The 18884-nt window shown below is 43.2% G+C and overlaps 1 protein-coding gene across 4 annotated transcripts; it reads right to left on the bottom strand.

Annotated features, from left to right (window-relative positions):
• Positions 1-1918: 1918 nt before the first annotated feature.
• STON1 (stonin 1) lies at positions 1919-18884 on the bottom strand. Of its 4 annotated transcripts, none has more exons than XM_015856840.2 (4): positions 18826-18884; positions 11196-13165; positions 5894-6096; positions 1919-5602 (listed from the first exon to the last, which is right to left on the bottom strand). In XM_015856840.2, the coding sequence occupies exons 2-4, from the start codon at positions 13114-13116 to the stop codon at positions 5528-5530; spliced, it is 2199 nt and encodes a 732-aa protein (XP_015712326.1). In that variant the 5' UTR covers positions 13117-13165; positions 18826-18884; the 3' UTR covers positions 1919-5527. The 4 variants fall into 4 exon arrangements, 3 of the variants coding, with proteins under 3 accessions (XP_015712326.1, XP_085398860.1, XP_015712327.1); XR_001553758.3 differs by lacking the exons at positions 1919-5602; positions 5894-6096 and adding exons at positions 7188-8256; positions 8403-8604; XM_085542734.1 differs by lacking the exons at positions 1919-5602; positions 5894-6096 and adding an exon at positions 7188-8256.

Here is an 18884-nt window from a genome sequence, read left to right as displayed (position 1 = left end):
TTCCTGTCTTCCTTTGTACACCTTCCATCCGTACCTATGTTGGTGTTATTCACCTGATCCTGAGAGCCTAGAAACATCTTTTTCTCTTCTTCCTTTTCTTATATTTAGGTAGCTATGTAGTGCTGTCTGAGTAGTGAAGAGAAGGCTTGCCCTTAAGCAATGATTTTAAGGCTGTCTTATGCAATATGAAGAATGAAAATATTTTAATGAAAATACTGACAGACCCTTAATTATAAAGCTAGACTAACACCCACAACATAAAAGGAAAAGCAACATCCATTATCATATTCTAAGTTGCATTCTTACAAGTGAGACAAAGAACAAGTGCTATTTGCTATTGAAGTAATTTTGCTTTGTAACAGCAATGTTTAATGATACTGTCTAGATCTTGAATCAAATGACAATTGCACATTCAGCTGTTCTGCACACCCTGCATCATCACAAGAAAAAGGCAAGCCGTGTTGCTTTGCTTATAGAATAATTTGAATAATAGAATGTATTTTTAAAGCACGGTGTTCATTTGAAACTGTCTGGGATAGCGCGTACCAAGAGAGCTGTTCTTCTCCTGTCTGATTAACCCTGTCGTGTTAGCAGAAATAGCCAAAAGAAGCCTTTAGGATCTCACCGGGCCCTGAAGATTTGCAGATGCAAATACCAAAGCCCCACCACCATGGTTGATGTGTGAGTTCCCATGTAGGAACAGCATTCGACCTACCCATAGTACACAGGTATTGCTTAAGAGAAAGTAACAATAGAGGGTGGGGATACAACTTTCCAAGATACACAGAGAGGCTGCAGTGGGCATTGCCTGCTATTCAAGGCACCTGGTTATCACCTGAGGTCTGGCAGCTACCTGATATGATTTCTGTTAGAAATTACTAGAGGAGATACCTTCTCGCTCAAGTGCTGTGATCAGTGCGTCCATTGGACAAGCATTAAAAAAAAAAAAAAAAAAAAGCCTGGTTAATTATATCCTTAAATTAAATCTTCTCTGAATAAGAAAGAAAATCTATAAAAATATCCAATAATAGCAGCACTTAATACTAATTAGCTACTTTTGACATTGCTGATCTTAACACAGCATCAGTGTCCTGCAAGCCAGTTATGATTTTCATGCTTATGCATTTTCTTAACCCCACTCTTAAGCAAAGAAATGGTCAGATATCCTGACCACGTTCACATACAGTGGTCAGGAACAGCATCCATGTTTCATCAGTCTTAACTCAGATTCCAGCCCAGCCCTCCCCACTGCAGTTTCTTTAACAACTCTCAAGTGTTTTAAAAGCCGGGCTATCAAAAAGATTAGTATGCTGTTCAGATCCTTCTGATTATTCAGGGTTTTATCAGCATTTGGGATAGAGATGCTTACGGGCACCTCAAACATTCATTTACTGGACAGGTTTTAATCAGTAATTATTTATACTCCTCTTGATACGTGACGTCTAGGGAAGATTTAATTTCGGATGATGAACCTTTATTATTCATATTAAAAAATACTGTTTTCCATTGCATTACCTCTTGAAACGCTGTCCTCAATGAACTCAGATGCTTGGTAGAGAATGCCCTCTGCTGTTACAAAGCAGTATTGCTGCTGTTGAGGAACACAACTGCAGCTCCACACAACTCTTTCTTAAGGTATTATTTTACAACTACCATCTCGCTCCTCTTGCCAAGAAAACGTGATCATTGTGGCAGAATCAATTTAATGATAAATTTCCTGGATATTGGGGAGCATAAGAAGAGGTCTGACCTGTAAAACAGCTGTATAAAAACGGCACTCCTGATGGACTGAATACACCAAATAGCAGCATACAGCTCTGCTCTCTAAAACACCCAGAAACTCATGTAGTGTGAGTGATCCTAATTAAGGATGAAATAAGCCTGCTCTAGTTTTAGCGAGAGGACAAGAAACAGCAAGTTTGAAATACAGCTTTATTTTATTTTAATCAATATGCAATCTACAAAACAATGTTACAGGATCGTCAGCATGATCTGTTTACAGCTAAACTGACAAAAATAAAATTATATTTACCATTAAGAATAACAGCACTGCTTCAGAGTTATCAAAATCACAGCTAAGAATTACTAACTGCAGCAGTTAGTTACCGTGTTTAGTCAACGAAAAGACAAATACATGTGACATAGAGATGTGGACACCAATACTGAACCTAAGAAGTCTGTCAAATAAAATGAAGGCAACTAGAAGCAATGTGCTAAAGTATGTTCTCAGATGTATTTTTGGACAATTAATATGGAGCATAAGGATGACCGTGGCTTGGCATCATATTCAATGGGCTGCACCACCACCTTCACTTCTAAGAGCTGCTGCCCAGGGGCAGCCAGAGCATCATTCCCTGTCACTGCAAGGCTTCACACCCAGTTACACCTCCTTTCCTCTCTTTTGTTCTCTCTTCTGGTTGGAATAAGCGTGCACTGCAGGTTGTTTATTGACCAGCATCAAGAAACTTCCACAGTGCCTTCTTCTCCTGCCCATTACAACTATTCATTTCTTTATTCTTCCTTTTTACCCCTCCTTTATTCTTACAGACGTTGGTGCAGGTCCCATTTTGTCAGTTAAACAACTTCCATTGACTTCAATGGGTGTTTGAATCCAAAATGATATATATCAAGTATTATCTATGGCAACATAGTGACTATAGGAAACATTAATGCAAAGACAACGTTTGTCAGTTTGAGCAAATAGAACACTTTGTAAATAAAGAAAACGCTTAAAAATAGCCGTTCTCATTGATTTCCATTTAAAATATAAAACATCCCACACTCTGCTTCTCCTCTGGGAAAGAAGCAGGGGTAACATTTAAATACTGCCCTGCAGTACATTGTAGTGAAGTGCCTGCATCTGAAGTCAGCAGGACAGTTGGAAGAATTTCATTGAGTGCAGGTGCTCGCTGCAGGCAAGCACAGCTCACACACGCACAAACTCTGCTTCCTCGCACCATGCCAGCACACCTCATGGGCTATTTAAAGCTCCAGTTCCTCTGCCAGCTGGACACTGAGTACCTCGACACATTACAGCAACTGTTTCTCACCCCGTTCCCTTCCCTAAATACAGTTAGACAATTTACTGCCCAGATTTCTAAACAATAAAGACCAGTATGTTTACTTGCCATCAGCTACTATAGCATTCATAGAAAACGTTAGCAATTAAGTGTTAAACACTGAGAATATTTGTTCAGCCGGTTATATTCAGTGGTATCGGAGCACACAAAAGAAATATTAGAAAGGGGAAGCCAGTGTTTCTGCTTTAGATTGTTGCAATAGAATGGAAAGATAGAATCTGATGGGGAGAAAAAGGTCAACCCAAACTTTCTTCCATTGAATTGCCTTATATTTTTCAGTATTCTGACAGTAAGGCATAGTCACCCATCTGAGGGTAGTTTTTCAGCCCTAGATGTGTTGTGAAAACCATGAATGAAGCAGTAGCTTTCTTTCAGCAGCATCTCTGTGGAATGGATTCCCTGCAACCTTGATCCCATTCCTGTTAAAGCGAATGGAGAGTCTGGCAAGCCTCAGATGGAAATCCATGATTGTGCCATGCAGATAAAGCTGCAGCTTGACCTATCTCTGTTAATGAGCTCAGTAAGGCAGAATGATCACTTGCACCAAACCAGATATAATAAGGACTGATTACCAGGAAAGGCAAATTTATAATGCAGCTTTGCAGCTCTAGTATAGCTGTGGACTTAAATGAATGGCACAGCTCTGCCATGGTAATAAGTATAAAAGCGTTGTCCCAGCATGCACTGTATCCCTCAGTTCAGTTCAGATGTAAATAAACCAACATTAAATTTGAATACAATAAACCAAATGTGATTTGAAGGTGCTAATGGCTACTAAAGTCAAAAGAAGAGCGGAGGATGCAATATCTGAGACGTATTTTGGATCCCTACTGTACTCAAATGTTTGCTTAGATTTATGATATCACATCTACCAATAAAAAGGGATAATATAAAGTGACAAAATATCATAATAATCTTTTTAGGGCTTTGGCAGCCTGCTCCCAGGACTTACTACAGAATCTATTACCCATCTCATTCTCAGCTTCCAAACTAGGAGAAAAGTTTACCATGGTGAACTACATTCATATTAAGGCCTTCTGTTTCCTCTGACTGCTGAGTTCCTCAGTGCACATCCCACATTCTTCTGCTTTGGTAGAATAACATCTAATCTGTATTTTTACAGTGTTCATATAAACAGTTACAAGCTGTAGAAAAATATAAAGTGAAACTTCGTGCATTACTGTATTTTTGCTCTCCAAAATTGCCCATTTTGAGCAAGGATTACTTTAGGAAAACTGCCTTAAAAAATAAAAACATATTTAGAGTGTTTTTTCAATTGACTGTATTTCTTTTCTTGGAGCGGGAACAACAGCCTGCATAAAATGTAGAGGGAATAACGGCTGTAAGGATGAGGAAAAACTCTTCTTAAATTACAATGATAATATGTTAACATTATTAATAAAGTTTTAGTAGCTATTTGGTGAAGTGACACAGCTTCACTTCCCTTGTCATAGTCTATTCCTACACTGCTTCCCTCCAGAAATGCCTTCAGCCAGGGGCACGATGAAAACCTCACTTCCCACACACAAGAAGACGTGCTCTCTGTCTTCAAGTTCCTTCAAGCAGCAGTGCAGAAGCTCCTGCAGTTTCCAAAGCAACATCTGGGCCCTGCATCCTAAGGGAGCAATTGGTAGCAAGTCACCATTATTTCGATTTGTGGCCAAAACCCTCTGCTGGTGTAAATTATCAGAGCTTCAGCAAATGAAATGGGACTGTGCTGATTTACGCTTGCTGAGGATCTACCCCCTCATTTGCTGCAGCAGTGGGGGGAAAAAAAAGGGGGCTAATGCTGACTCAGACGTAAGTGCTGGGAAGGAAATGCTCAGTGCCACAGAAAAATGAGGAATATTACTTATAGAAGAACTTTTCCCACTTTTACCAATGAAATCACCCTGGTTCTAAGTCATTAGCTGAAGCTCTCATAGAGAATAATATTACAATTTGTTCTGCTCACATAAATTGTGGAGAACAGAAATACGGATGGAGGTTTTCAAGCATCACTAAAAAAAAAATGTAATTGGCCCTGCTGGACCCTGCACGGATGCTGGTCTGCATATAAGAGCCCTAGCAGTTTTTATTGCTGAGTATTATATGTCCAAGTGATTCGAACTCTTTGAGTCATGCCGTTAGGTTTCAATGTAGAATATGAGATTGCTCCCAAGTCATAGATATGCAACAGGAAAAGAATATATTATGATCAGTCAAATAAGTGCTTGTATCCTGCAAACCTTTACAAGTAGACCTTGCTTGTGTCAGTTTTCCCATGACAGGAACGTGACTTGAACACAAGCCAATAGAACGAGAGCTGACTTGCAGAATCAAACCCAAAAGCACTTAAAAATATATTCAATGACTTTTTCTTTTTAATGTGAAAGTAGGTCATTGCGCTGTTTCCAACAATAGAATTTCCTGTGTAAATACCCTACAGTGATGCCCACTGTTCTCTTTCACTGCATTAAGCAGTTGCCAGCCTTATCTGGATCTTCTCCATCAAGCCTAATCCACTTCTTTTCAATTTCAACCTGTAGTTAGAAAACAAAAGGCAGGTAGAATTAGCAAACAATTGCAAGCACAATCTGCAGCAATAGCACAAGAGCTTCAATGCAGAATTAAAACATTTCCAGACTTGGCAGGTTTCAAAACCACATTTATGTCTCTCAGCCTCATCTTTGATCAGACAAGGAATTATTTTTTAATGACCTCTTTGCTTGAAGCCATGATGTCAAGCACATGAAAGGTTAGAATGCTCTACGGAGGGAGTAAGGCAAAGGGAGAAAGGATAAAAATAAATGGAAACACGGTCCTGAAGATACCTGGCAATTGTAAACAGCTTTCTGAATCACGTGCTTCTGGGGCTGCACATCACTCTCTAAGCCCAGTGACTTCACTTCTGTACCTGAGGCGCAGGTATCGTGAATGACGAACTGCACAGTGGCAAACGGATACCAGTCAGAAGGTATTTCCTGGTCTGATCCTAGCTCCAGTTTGTAGGACAGGCTATGTGGATGATCTGTACCTTGACAAAGGAAATAACAGACAAACAAACAGAAATAAAAGCATCGGTTAATTATCTTTTACTTTGTTCCTATCGCATGGTTAATCTGCTGGCAGGAGATCACAGCTCTATCTTTTCTTAATGCACAGCTATTATGTTGTACATTATCCCATCAACTTTTGCTACTTGGACATATGGAGGCACCTTACTCACTTTTTTCTCCTCTTCATCACACTTCATCACACATACACAACTACTGTAGTTGCACAAATTAATTTACAATTCATTAGATTCTCACAACTTCTCATTAAGAATAGAGTAGTAAAACTTTAGGGAAATGGCTGCTAAATTCAGACTACAAGGGAAGAATCTCAGTTTTCAGTCAAAGATACATTTTTCATTTTAAATCTCATAGAAAGAAATGAAAACTGGAAGATCCCAGCTTAGCTGAGACAGAAAAGCCTCCTTGTGCTCAACAACCACAAAGTTTTCCAGAGCTTTCTACTGTAGGAATTTCACTAGGATGTTAATTACAAGAACTGCAGCTATCTCACATACCATCATTTCTTACTGGATGTCTATAGCAGGAAGATAAGGGCATAACTCAGACTGCAGCTCTAAGAAGATGTGGTGAAGCTGCCAGGGTACAAGCTGCCTGCACGCCCTTTCTAGTTTTACTTTTGCTATGGGAAAAGCACATTTCTACTTCTCCCCAATGGAAGCACTGCTGAAGTAACTGTCCTCATATTTAAGAAATAACAGTCACCCCCAAACTGTGGTCCATGACCAAAAGCAGCAGGTCTGCCATCTCCTTTTTGTGTATCAGGCAATTGCTCAGTTCACTTGTGCACAAACCAAGCTCGGAGTTGTCAATACAACCATAAGGAAATGTTGTTGTGGTTGTTAAGCAGGAGACACTGACTGTGACTTCTGCTAAATCTGGTGCTCCTCATATGTCTGAGACCTCACTGACATCTATGAGCACATTATGAGACTGGATCCTTGAAGGCAATTGAGAACATTGATACCCAGTTTACATGAAGATCTTAGGCAAAGGAATGCAATGCTAGTGTAGTTAAAGTTCCAGGACAAAAAGACATTACACAGATAGGTAAAACTTCAGATACTTTATTATAGAAATAAAAGAAGGGTCACAGTCAGATGCAAGTATGCTAGCTCCTTGAGAAGGAAGCTGGAAGAGGACTAAATAACTGTGAGGAGATGGCAGCTGGTCACTTATAAACAGCAACAGGCAAGGTCTGTCTCCCTCTATGACGTGGGTCTTGTCCATGATATTTCTGCTGGTAATCCTTTCCTATAACCCAGCACATTTCTCCTGCATTAGCACTCTCTTGGTCCAGTCACTCTTCCAGACTGCCCAGATGTGACAAATCAATCCACTGTTGCAGTAAGCCTTTCCATTCTTCAACCTCCTGTTCCAGCAGCAGTCGTGACAGCCACACCAACACTGAAGGAGACCAGAAGCAGCACTCCATTCCAAAGCTAAACTGCTGGCCGCCACCTTGTATCTGACACTGCAGCCCACCTGAGCTGTACTCCATGTGGCCCCAAGGACCTGCTGAGCTGGGATGTGCTAACTGCCCAACAGCCACAGGTGTAGAATCCCAGGCAAAACAGCAACAGCTGCAACACTAAGATGGCACATCATGCTCTCTTCTCTCAGCTTCTGAGGCTATCATTGATAACAATCAGATAAGAGAGTTTGTCCAGCAGCATCTTTTTTGGAGTTCATCTGTGATGGAAAGAAAAGAGTATACATCCAGGGGCTTTTGGAAATCAAATTCAGCACCTTCCTGTTGTGGGAGAGAGGCCTGTGAAGAAACAAGTAGTAATGGGAGTTGTCTGAAAAAATACTTTGTCTTCTGAGAATGGCAATCCATGAAACAGCCACTGCTTGAAATTTTGCTGGATGAATGGTCTGATGGTAGATTTCCACATGATCTCAGATGAAGCTATAAATGGGCTGCTCCTCTTGGGCTGCTACTAGAGGATCCTCTTTTAGACAAGGTGCAGTTATGGTTCAGATACCACATAGCATTTAAAAATACACTTAGACTTCTATTCCAGCTTACACACTGTAAGAGGCAGAGTGCACTTGATGTGGTCTCAGAGTTGGGTTCTGGTAGGTTCTGGGGTTCTTTCTTTCTCCTAGGTTGTAGCCTGCAAAAATAAAGATTACAGTTTTGGGATCGAAGTAAGGCTTCTGCCCCAAGTCCTCTGGAGCAGCATCCACTTAGCCCTTTTTTCTTACCCCCAAAAGACAGGGATTCCCCCACTGCAACAACATCAGTGCCAGATGTACTCACCATTTGTAGACAAGTTCTTCTGCCTGCTGACAGATGCTCGTAGGAGCACAGAGGAACCTCTTCCCATCAGCTGTTGGATGTGAAACGACTGACCAGCACAGCACTCAGAAGATGCCAAACATTGCTTCAGTTTTCACCTAAAACTTGCCAGCCCTCATCACCTCTGCTCCATGAAACTGTTGTTTCCCAGCCTAGTACAACACTGGGGTTAGAAGAAAGAGAGGCTGCATGTACAGAATCTTTTTGCAAAAGAAACAGTAATGCTGAATAAACGAGATGTTGTCCAGAAACAGAGAAAATGCAGGAAAAACAAGCAGGCATCATGTAAGCTTGTAAAGTTGCCTTCTGGAAGCTAAGAGAACGCGTTATTCAGATGCATGTCTGGCTGTGCAAAACATGCCCTTTCAGGCATCACGGAGATATGACCATCTGGCCTGATAGAAACTAATCACTTCTGAAACAGAACTGGACAAATCTGGGGAGAAAAGTGGAGCTTTCACAAGCTAACTTAAGAAACAGATCCTGGGTCTGAGGCAGTCAGACAACTTGTAACAAGTTTTTTGAGCTGAGAGACCTAAATCCTATTTTACATCTGACAGTCTGGCTCTTATCTCCAAAAAATATCCCAAACTCTCTCTCCTATCCTCTGAAGGATAACAAACAAAACCAAACAAACAGCTGTCTATGAAATGAGATTCAAACTGTCATCTGGCATTCAGATAGTGCTTCACAGGCTGTTATTAATCTAACTTCAATGCCTTTACTCACACTGCTTTGCACCCCAACACCCAAGGTAGTTTTCAAGCAACCTTGATCTGAGAAAGGCTCATGAATTCAGACAATTTAGGCCATACATAAGGGTCCAAAGTCAGAGCTGGCACTGCATGAAATACCACAGGCAGAAATCTAGATAGCAAGAGATTAAAACACAGCAATTACGAGTGCAGTGTGTCCCAGGATCTCCGGGCAACACATGTGCATGGCTCCTCCAGTGCAAAAACCAGCCCCAGCACTGTGCTGAAATCACAGAACATTTCTGTATACAAAGTCCTGACTTCACAAATGGCAGATTCACGCTTAACTGGATCAACCTTTCGAGGCCAAGGCTTTTTAACATTTTGTCAATCTACGCTAACGCTCAGGCTCCATTTATATATCTAAATAAGCACAGACAGCTTTAAAAACCTGTGGTATCTCAGAGCTGACAGCATTTGCTTCACCAGCAGTCCTCCATGGAAGCAATTTAGTAGAACCCAGTGAATACTAACGCATTTCAATGACTATAAATGGAATTACAACATGACTGCAAGCAATCTTTCCCTTCTCCCCCAACCCCCACCTTCTCCAAGCCTTGAACAAAAGCTTTTTGAAAGCAAAAACCCCGGCGTATTTTTTCTTGCTGCAATAAACACATTGGGAATGTTTACATATTTCTATTAGTTTGACTGCCTCAAGATTTTTGGCCCGCTTTGGGACAGTCCTATTTTTAACATCTTCCATGTGTACAGAATACTTGATAATAAGCTTTAAAACTTGACCGGGCAGAACTACTGCTGAAATGTTTTCTCAAACACATGGAGCATTCCAAGAATACAGATGATTTCACAAACCTCAGCCAGAGGAATTATTGACATGTCCAAAGTTTAAAGTACTCCTGAAAAAACAATGTAAAGCTGAAGAATACCATGAAAAGAAGGTTCTTCTTTTCAAACACCAGAAATCTGAGGTTTAATTGTGCGCACTGAATCTCAAGGTGAATGAACTGCAGGGAATTAAAGACTTCAGAAAACTTATAATCTTCTTTAAAACTGCCTGACTAAAGCTGCCGACTTGATTTTGCAGAAGCAAACCAACACTAAAGGAATACCTAAAGGAATATTAAAAGCAACTCAAAAAAGGTAGTCCTGTAAGTCTTGAGAAAATACTCCCCACCCCATTTTTGGTGCCGCGTAGAGCTAAGAGTTGGACTCGGTGATCCTTATGGGTCCTTTTCAGCTCAAGATATTCTGTGATTCTACGGTTGCCTCCTCTCCAAACAGTCAGTCAGTCTGGGGGAGTTGGGACAAACCATATAGCACTACCCACAGGTCAAGGCAAAGGAAAGAGAAAGAAGTGAGATGGTGTTAACACAGTGTCCTTTCTGAATTCGACCCTTGCAGTGTCCTCCCTCCCACTGTGTAGATCAATAGAAACAGAAAGGCAAAATTGCTTGAGGTTCAGAAGACCTGAATGCCTAAACAAGACCCAGCATACAACACAAAAGGCACCAGTACTGCAACGCAATGTCATTAGAAGTACTAGTTCTGGTCTGCCAGCAGCCACACAACAGTTCACACTCATAGCCACCACATCAATGTGTTGATGCAGGGTGCTTCGGATTGGTATTTTAGCACCAAAAGCAATATAGTTCATATACAGACTGAGGATGCCATTCTTACTTGATTCACTCCTGCTTCAATTTTTTTCTGTCGATAGGGTCATTGGTCAGGGTCACCAACCACCAGACCAGGCTGCCCAGAGCCACATCCAGCCTGGCCTTGAATGCCTCCAGGGATGGGGCATCCACAACCTCCTTGGGCAACCTGTTCCAGTGCGTCACTACTGAGGTTTTGAGGTTTACTCAAAATGATGAGATCCACTTTCATGCTACTGCAACCTTATAATTACTGACTCCAACCAATTGGGAAAATGCCCTTAAATAAAAAAAAATTACGCAGACAAGTGTAAGGACAATGCAAATACCCTAAGAAAATGTGTACCCAAGCCCATCAATTTATAAAGCAAATTATTTACTTGAGTTTTTATCTGGAAGCCTGTCTATCTTCCACACGACAGCCCTGTAGGCACTCTCGTATTTTGCCGTTCCAATCGAGACTTGTATTACAGGATCAGATTCAATCTCATGTAAAGAACCAAGGCACGTTCTTCTATTCATTTTTGCTTTTAGAGACTTCTGCCTCTGCAAGTTCATGGTCCAAAGTGCTTTGACCCACTGTGAAGGAACTGGAAAGCGTATCATAACATTTTCGCAGCATTTCACAGAAGGTAACTGTGTTGGGATCAGACCAGTTGAAGACATATTTATAAAAGCCTGAAGTTCTACATATGCCCCCTGAACCACTACCATTGCCTTCAGAGAGAACGGAAGGTCTTCTCCGTGATACTGAGTCCTGAAACGCATTAGTTCCAGCCTACAGGCATCAGGGGGTGTAAACTTGATAATTCGCAACTGCTCAAATTCCTGCATTTTGACACAGTTGTGGAAATGGCAGTCGAGAATATTGATCCATTTCTTCTCCTCCTCCTTCTCAAAATAACGCTCATCCTTCTTCTGGAGTTCCAGGTCATTTAGAGTTAGAAAGCAGTCAGTACCTCCATTCACAAAACACAAACAATAAACGTGTGTGATAACAGCACTTTCTACAAGCTTTCCTTCTCCTTTAGTGACTTTTCCCCAAAAGTTATCCACTATTTCCAGAGTCATTTCTTGCTCTTCGTAATTTCTCCTTTGTTTAGAAGTGGTAGGAAGCTTCATAAGCTCTTCCTCCACTGTTACAAGGAAATCAGTGAAGTCATTATAATCTGTGGTTCCCAGCTTTAACATCTGCTCAACCTCTGGCTCGTGGATCACTTCTACCTTAGGATGATACCTCCTCTTCTCTGTATAAGATACACACTCAATCTTCACGGTGTGAATTTTTCCTGAAACATTATAGCTCTCTAACTTGGGTTCAGATAGCTTACAATGCGGCTGAAGCTGGAATTCTTTGAAAGGTTTTTCGAGTCCTTTTTCATAGTACATCTGTAATATTCCTCCAGCTAGAACCCTAAGGTAAATAGGGCCCCACTGTCGAGATGACATCATATTCTTCTTTTCAGGAATCCTCAGCATAAACGGCCATCCATCAGCTTTCTGGCTCCTGAAGAGGCCATGAGGAACAGCTGGGGAATCCTTGTGCCATTCATGAGAACTGGAGATGGGCAGGCTTCCCACAGCATCCGAGCCATCAGCTTTCAAGTGTTCAAGTCTCTCACAGATGTAGCTGAAGGAGCCCTGGTTAAGGCTCTTCTGATCATGGCAAATCTCTTTTTCTTTAGAATGACAAGCGCCTTTATCAAGCACTTTATCCTTCCTGCATGCATTAATGTTAGCTGGTGATGTGCTGAGCGAGCATCCTTCCTTCCAAAATGGACTGGAAAAACCACAGTCAGTCTGGAAGTATGGGAACTGCCCCTCTGCTGATGACTCTTCTGACTTGTCACAGCTTCCTTGCAGATCAGTGTTTCCTTCATCTACTGATTTGGAAATTGAAGTCTTAATTGAACCATTGTTAGTCAAAAGAAGGCTGTTGGGTTTCTGCGAGGCTAGGGAAGAGCAAGCCCCAGGTGATGGAAGGTTAGTATTTGGTGGCCATTCAGGAATTGGATAAAGGACATGAATCCCATGCTTCTGGATGCCTGGGTATTCCCTGGTAGGTGTAGTAAGTGGAGAGTTACTGGGTGGGCCAGGACTCAGGTAGAAGTCAACTACAGGAGATGAGAGTGGAGTGCTGCCTGTAGAAGATGACCGACTTGAAGATTCATGCACAGTAGAGAGATTGAGTTTCAGTCCATTTGCTTTACAACTACTCTGATTATGAACCAGCTTCTGAGGTGATTGGAAGAGTGGCTCATCATCGAAGGTAACCCAGTTGGCTGGATTTGTGGAACACATCTTGTAGGAGAAATCTGAAGCACTCGCAGATATATCACCCACAGACCATCTACGAAGAAACAACAGACACGATCAGAAACCCAACGCTTACAATGCTCAAACCATACAAAGCTTGAAAATCACACGCAGTTTACAAGCCATATCGAATCATGAAGTGGTTTGCATTGAAAGGGACCTCACAGACCATCCAGTCAAAACCTGTCTGCGGTTGGCAGGAATACCTCCCACTAGATCAGGCTGACCAAAGCCCTATCCGGCCTGGCTTCAAACCCCTTCAGGGATGGGGCAACCACAACTTCTCTGGGTAGTGCATCAGCACCCTAATAAAGACAGCTTAGCTGCAGCACATAATACAGGCAAAGATTTTTCCATACACCTCTACTTCCATTCTATGATTCTATGATGATACGAATACAATACACCTCTGCTGAAGTGTAGACTAAAAGCCTTCAACAGAGATGCAATGCCGCAAGTCAAGGCCAAGTAAGTAACAACATATGCTACGTACTGAATTGGCAGGCGTCCTGGAAAAAGCACCAGGCTTCAAATCAATTAATAAACCACACTTCATCAAACAAATTAACTCTGGTAAAGCGCACAGCTAGATGTCCTCTAAGCAGGACTGTAACCAGTATTTACTGGTTATTAATTATGTTTGCTGTTTTAAATCAGGCACTGAAATGTAAACTCACTGTATCATTATGTAGGATGCATCATCCCCAAAGCTCCTCCTCTCCACTGCTCCTGACTTAAGAAATAAACCGCTGATGACTGCAAAGGTATCCACAACAATGAAGCACCACAGGGCCTATTTAAACATTGTCCACATGAGAAACATAACCTTATTGTGTGAATGCATTTGATATTTGCCTGAAAGCACAAGGAAGGCAGAGTTCACTTACACAGAGCCACCTGCACACGCATGACTCTGTTAATTACGCTTAGATAACGATGGCTTAGAGCCATTCTCCTTCACATACAGACATAGGCTATTTTTTAATTGCAAGGCCAGGCTGTGTGCATACAACCACGTAGCCACAAAAGCCATTCCTCATCTGTAGCATTTGAAGAATAGTCTGTTTGTACAGACAACAAACTTCAGCCAAGTTAAACCCTACGCTACAAGTCATTATTTCTTAAAATTTCTCCCTTATTTCTTGGCTAGCTAATAACCTTGAAGAAACCAAACTGTAACACGAAGCACTCAACCCACTGCTGAATAAATACGTGCTTGGCATGGAGACACTCTGGGCTTTCATTATTTTTCTGACCTCTCGACTTTTTTGTTCAGTACAAATATTTGCACTATGCCGGTTATTTTATAAGCATCCCCCTGTCCACACATATAGAGAGGGGGAGAGAAAGAGCAAACAAGTTACAAATGGCTATCATAGCTCAGACACACAGCTACTTCTGTGTCCTTCACCCACTCCATCTCTCCATCAGAAACAAGGGCAGCAGGGGAAAGAAAATCATAGCTTGTTGTTCTCTACTTTGGTCTTTTTTCTCTCCTGTTTCCCGCTCCCCTCTTCTGTCCCTTCCATGGTATTAATGACTATTTCTATGCATAGCAAGCTTTAATGCTTTCAGCTTTGCTCCAACCACATCTGGCATGTACAAAAAGTGACTGCCGGAGAGGGAAAAGTACAGCTGACAGCAAGCTCTTCTTGCTGCATGGGACAGATGCACAGGCACGGCCTAATAGAAACGACAGCAAGTTTAGCAGGCTGCCAAGCCCAGCCTTGCCTCCCACCACCATGCACTGAGGGGCAAACCATCAACTACTAAAGCTGCATGAACCAAAAAGGCAAGATTAAGTGGAAAGTGGAAACATAAGCAAAGACAAATGCAATTTACAGGGGAAAAAAAAAAAAAGCACGTGTTTTGCATCGCAATTCCTTCTCACATGACGAATGAAGTTTTTCAGCGCACTGTAGTAGTTCCAGATGCTGAGTTAATTTCTTTTCCCAGCTTCTGTTGCTACTCAGACTTTGTAAAACGTGATGTTGCAGATCACTGAGTGTGTTTTGTCCTGTTACAAAACGCACTCGAAAAGTTGTTTGGAGCATACCTGCAAAGATTTAACTGCAGTCACTATGTGTCTGTGAAGGGAAATACTCGGGCAGATGGAGCTCTCCTCTGCACTGACAACAGCATTTGTGTTCCTCCCAAAGACTGCAGCTTGCACCTTTTATTACTTTTTCCAGAAACAAACAAACAAACAAAAGGAATGCTGTAAAAGAAAACAAACCAAAAAACCCAACACATGCACAAGAAGCAACTGTTGCAATAGAATCATAGAATGGGCTGGGTTGAAAAGGACCACAATGATCATCTGGTTTCAACCCCCTGCTGTGTGCAGGGTCACCAACCACCAGACCAGGCTGCCCAGAGCCACATCCAGCCTGGCCTTCAATGCTTCCTTAAGGGCTATTTTTGTGATGTCATGTTAATACAGCGACACACACCCTCTCCCCTGTCACAGTCAGCACCATCCATCGAGCACTTGAACACTTACAGCCTTACCTACTTCATGCAGTTTGTTCTCTGGTGCTGTTACAATAAATTAATCTTGCCTCTTGAATGCTTTTGATTCTAAAAAGTGCTTCAAATTCCTTCTTAAGAATTAGGGCATTCTTCCTTTAAAAGGCAGTGGAATCAGGCTGCAAAACAGATTCATCTGGGCTCCAAAAAGCTCCCTCAGGACGCATGTAAGCGTAACCCAAGCACTTTAGGTAACAGGAAAACAATACGAGATGCCATTGATCTCTATAACCACATATGCTATGCAGCCCATAACATCTGAATTACATGCACATGTAGCTTCTCATTCAGATATATGACAGGAAATGCCCTTTTTAGAACATTAGGATTACAAACAAAGCAGCCAGCTGAAATGACAGTTGATCCTCCTAAATTAGACTGCAGTGAACCCAAAAGCTGAGACTCATTTCAGCTCATACCATTCTGTCCAACGCCATTCTTGCTGTTTATCGGAGTAACTCAGCCTCTCAGCAACTAACAAACAGAAGTTGCAGCTTAATTCATCTTATTATCTCAAGAATGTAAAGAGGACCCCTATTCCGTTGTTGTGAGCTTTCACAGGCTGTAGCTATTACCAAGTCCTTTACTGCTTATAAAATCCCAATACTGCTTAACTTCTGCAGTCTGCTCCTGCAGCGCAAGCATAACAACTTGCTTGCTGCAAGAGGCAACTCAAGGCATTGGCTTTGGTATGTTTCATCCTTGTTCTGAGGTCAGCGACCTCCTCCAGCTGCCTCTGCACTGCCTTGATGGACCATGACCCCCCATACTTCAACACATGGAAATTACATTTCCAGGAACATCTTCATCCACTCTTTGCGTGCAACTTGGAAATTTAACGCAGCACTCTCCTTAGCACACACCATCCCATAACAACACCACATCAAGTGATCACTGTTTGTCATATAAATATGCAGACAACTCTTAAAGCATAATGGTTTCATGGGGAAGTACAAATCTGCAGATTAAGCAAAACATTGTTTGATTTACAGTGATTTGCCTCAAGTTTTGTTATAAGGACTGCATATGGCTGCTCTTTTACTTAACTCTGCTCCACATCTAGACAGAAAAGCAACATCCTCAACCTATACCACAGCAAACATGAGCAAATGGCAAAGCTGACTGGAAACAGGGATTTCTTGGCTTTCGTTTGTGTTTTGGACATGCACATGAAGTCTCCCACTGTGTTACGCATGTGGTAATTTTTTGATAACAAGTCACTGCTGTAAGGGGCAGAAATACTTCAAAGCGTGACCAGAACTGGTGCTGATACTGCTGGCTCTACAGGGCATGGGCACAGCTGGGAGAAGCTGTTGGGGTGGAGTTCCCTGTTCCCAGCCCCAGCAGTGCATCCTCACATCCTCAGCGTGAGGCAGGAGCAGCCCGCTCCATCCCGAGTCATGGGCAGGTTATGAATACAGCAGCTGATATCACACCCATAGGTGTGAAAAAATTAACACCCTTAGCAGCATCAGCACACTGCAGCTCCAGCAGAGCTTACGCTTGTGATGGGAATAAAGCAAACCTCACAGCTGGAAACTGTCTGTGCTGGGGGAAAAAAAACAAGGTAGCAAACAAACACTGCAACAAACATGGGGTAATAGGCTACCGTGTCACTAAAATGTCACGTCTGTTTACTGGCCCAAATGCTTTGCCCCTGGAGACAAACACTAAAGTGCTGCAGAGCAAAACAAGCACTTCTCTGCACAGCCAGACAGGGATGGCCCATCTTGTTCTATGTACACTGGAGGGGGCCTTCAGAGATCATCTCCTCCCAATGCTGAAGCACCTCGAGGCCAACCAAAAGTTACAGCACTCAATGAGGGCATTGTCCAAATGCCTCCCACACACTGACAGCCACAGGGCACCAGCTGCCTTGTGCTCTGCTGCCTCTTGCACTGTCTTACCATCCTCAAGGTGAAAGAAGTTTCCCAGTGCCCGCTCTGACCCTGTACCAAAGTAGCCTTTGGCTCCCAGGAGCAGAGCCCTGCACCACCCTCTGCTCCCCCTCCTCAGCACCGCTATCCCAAACCATTCCCATCTTTGCTATGGAATAACCACATCAACCTTCACTGGGAGGTGCTGGGAATGAGCTTCCCATACCTGGACCCATTCTACCAGAGAGAGACCCACGTGCAACTCCTGTCTCAGTCATACAGGACTCCTCATCCAGATTCCTCTCGGATGGATGCAAGGACAGCCCAGCCTCCTGACACAAAATACTTCAGCTCTCCCTCAATACTAGTCAGAACTATCACAGAATCACAGAATGACCCGGGTTGGAAGGGACCTCAAGGATCATGTAGTTCCAACCCCCCTGCCTGGCAGGGCCACCAAACATACACCTTTACTAGATCAGGTTGCCCACTACTATGAGGCAAGGAGTGGGCAGCAAGAGCAGCCCTGGGCATTCCACACGCTGCACTGCCGTGTCAAGAGGTGACATCCACACTCACAAACACGGCCCTCATTTGCCTGAACTGGAGACTTGGAAGCGGGTAGCGATGCGAGGAAGCCGCCCCATTACACTTACACACATCCCATTGTTTTCCTGAGTGAGAGAAAATAACTTTGTGCGGAAGGGGGGAGGAAGGAGGACAACGAGCCCCGAGCGTGGAGCCAGGCCCCAACTGAGCAGAGCAAAGCCCTGCACGGCTGCCTGCGTTTCTCCCTCCGTTAGGCACGTCGGAGAGACAGACAGGGAGCACGGAGATGAACGGTTCCGATGTGAGATGAACGGTTCCGATGTGAGCTCCCAAACCGAGCGGTGGGGGAAAGAGCACATTCCGAACCGGGATCATCCCGGCACAGTTGAACGCAGCCGGCTGAGCTGCTGCAAACCGCGAGGGCCTCCAGGAATCCATCCCTCTTCCGCGCTGTATGAAAACAACCCGAGAGCCCAAACTAAGGAAGAACCAGCCCCCGCCATCCGGCGCAACGCCTTGACCCAAACACGGCTCCCAGCGCCCCCAACAAACCCTTACGGGCAGGAAAGCGGAGCAAAGTGTTTTTCAACTCGCCTTAAAACAAGTTGCCCACACACCGGATCGCTCTCACACCCCCGGATGCACTTTCACGAGCACCAAATTCCGGCCCCGAATGCCAGAACCCCGCTGTTCCCCCCGCCCCAGCATCGCTGCATCGGCCCCGGGAGCAGCTTCTTACCCGGCCGCCCGAGAGGGAGACGCCGCCGGCAGCAGACACGGCAACAAGCGACCGACGCC

This window comes from Coturnix japonica, chromosome 3 (assembly GCF_054131305.1).
Source record: "Coturnix japonica strain WE chromosome 3, WE-NBRP24, whole genome shotgun sequence".
Classification (NCBI taxonomy): Eukaryota; Metazoa; Chordata; class Aves; order Galliformes; family Phasianidae; genus Coturnix; species Coturnix japonica.
This window is presented reverse-complemented; position numbering and strand designations above follow the sequence as displayed.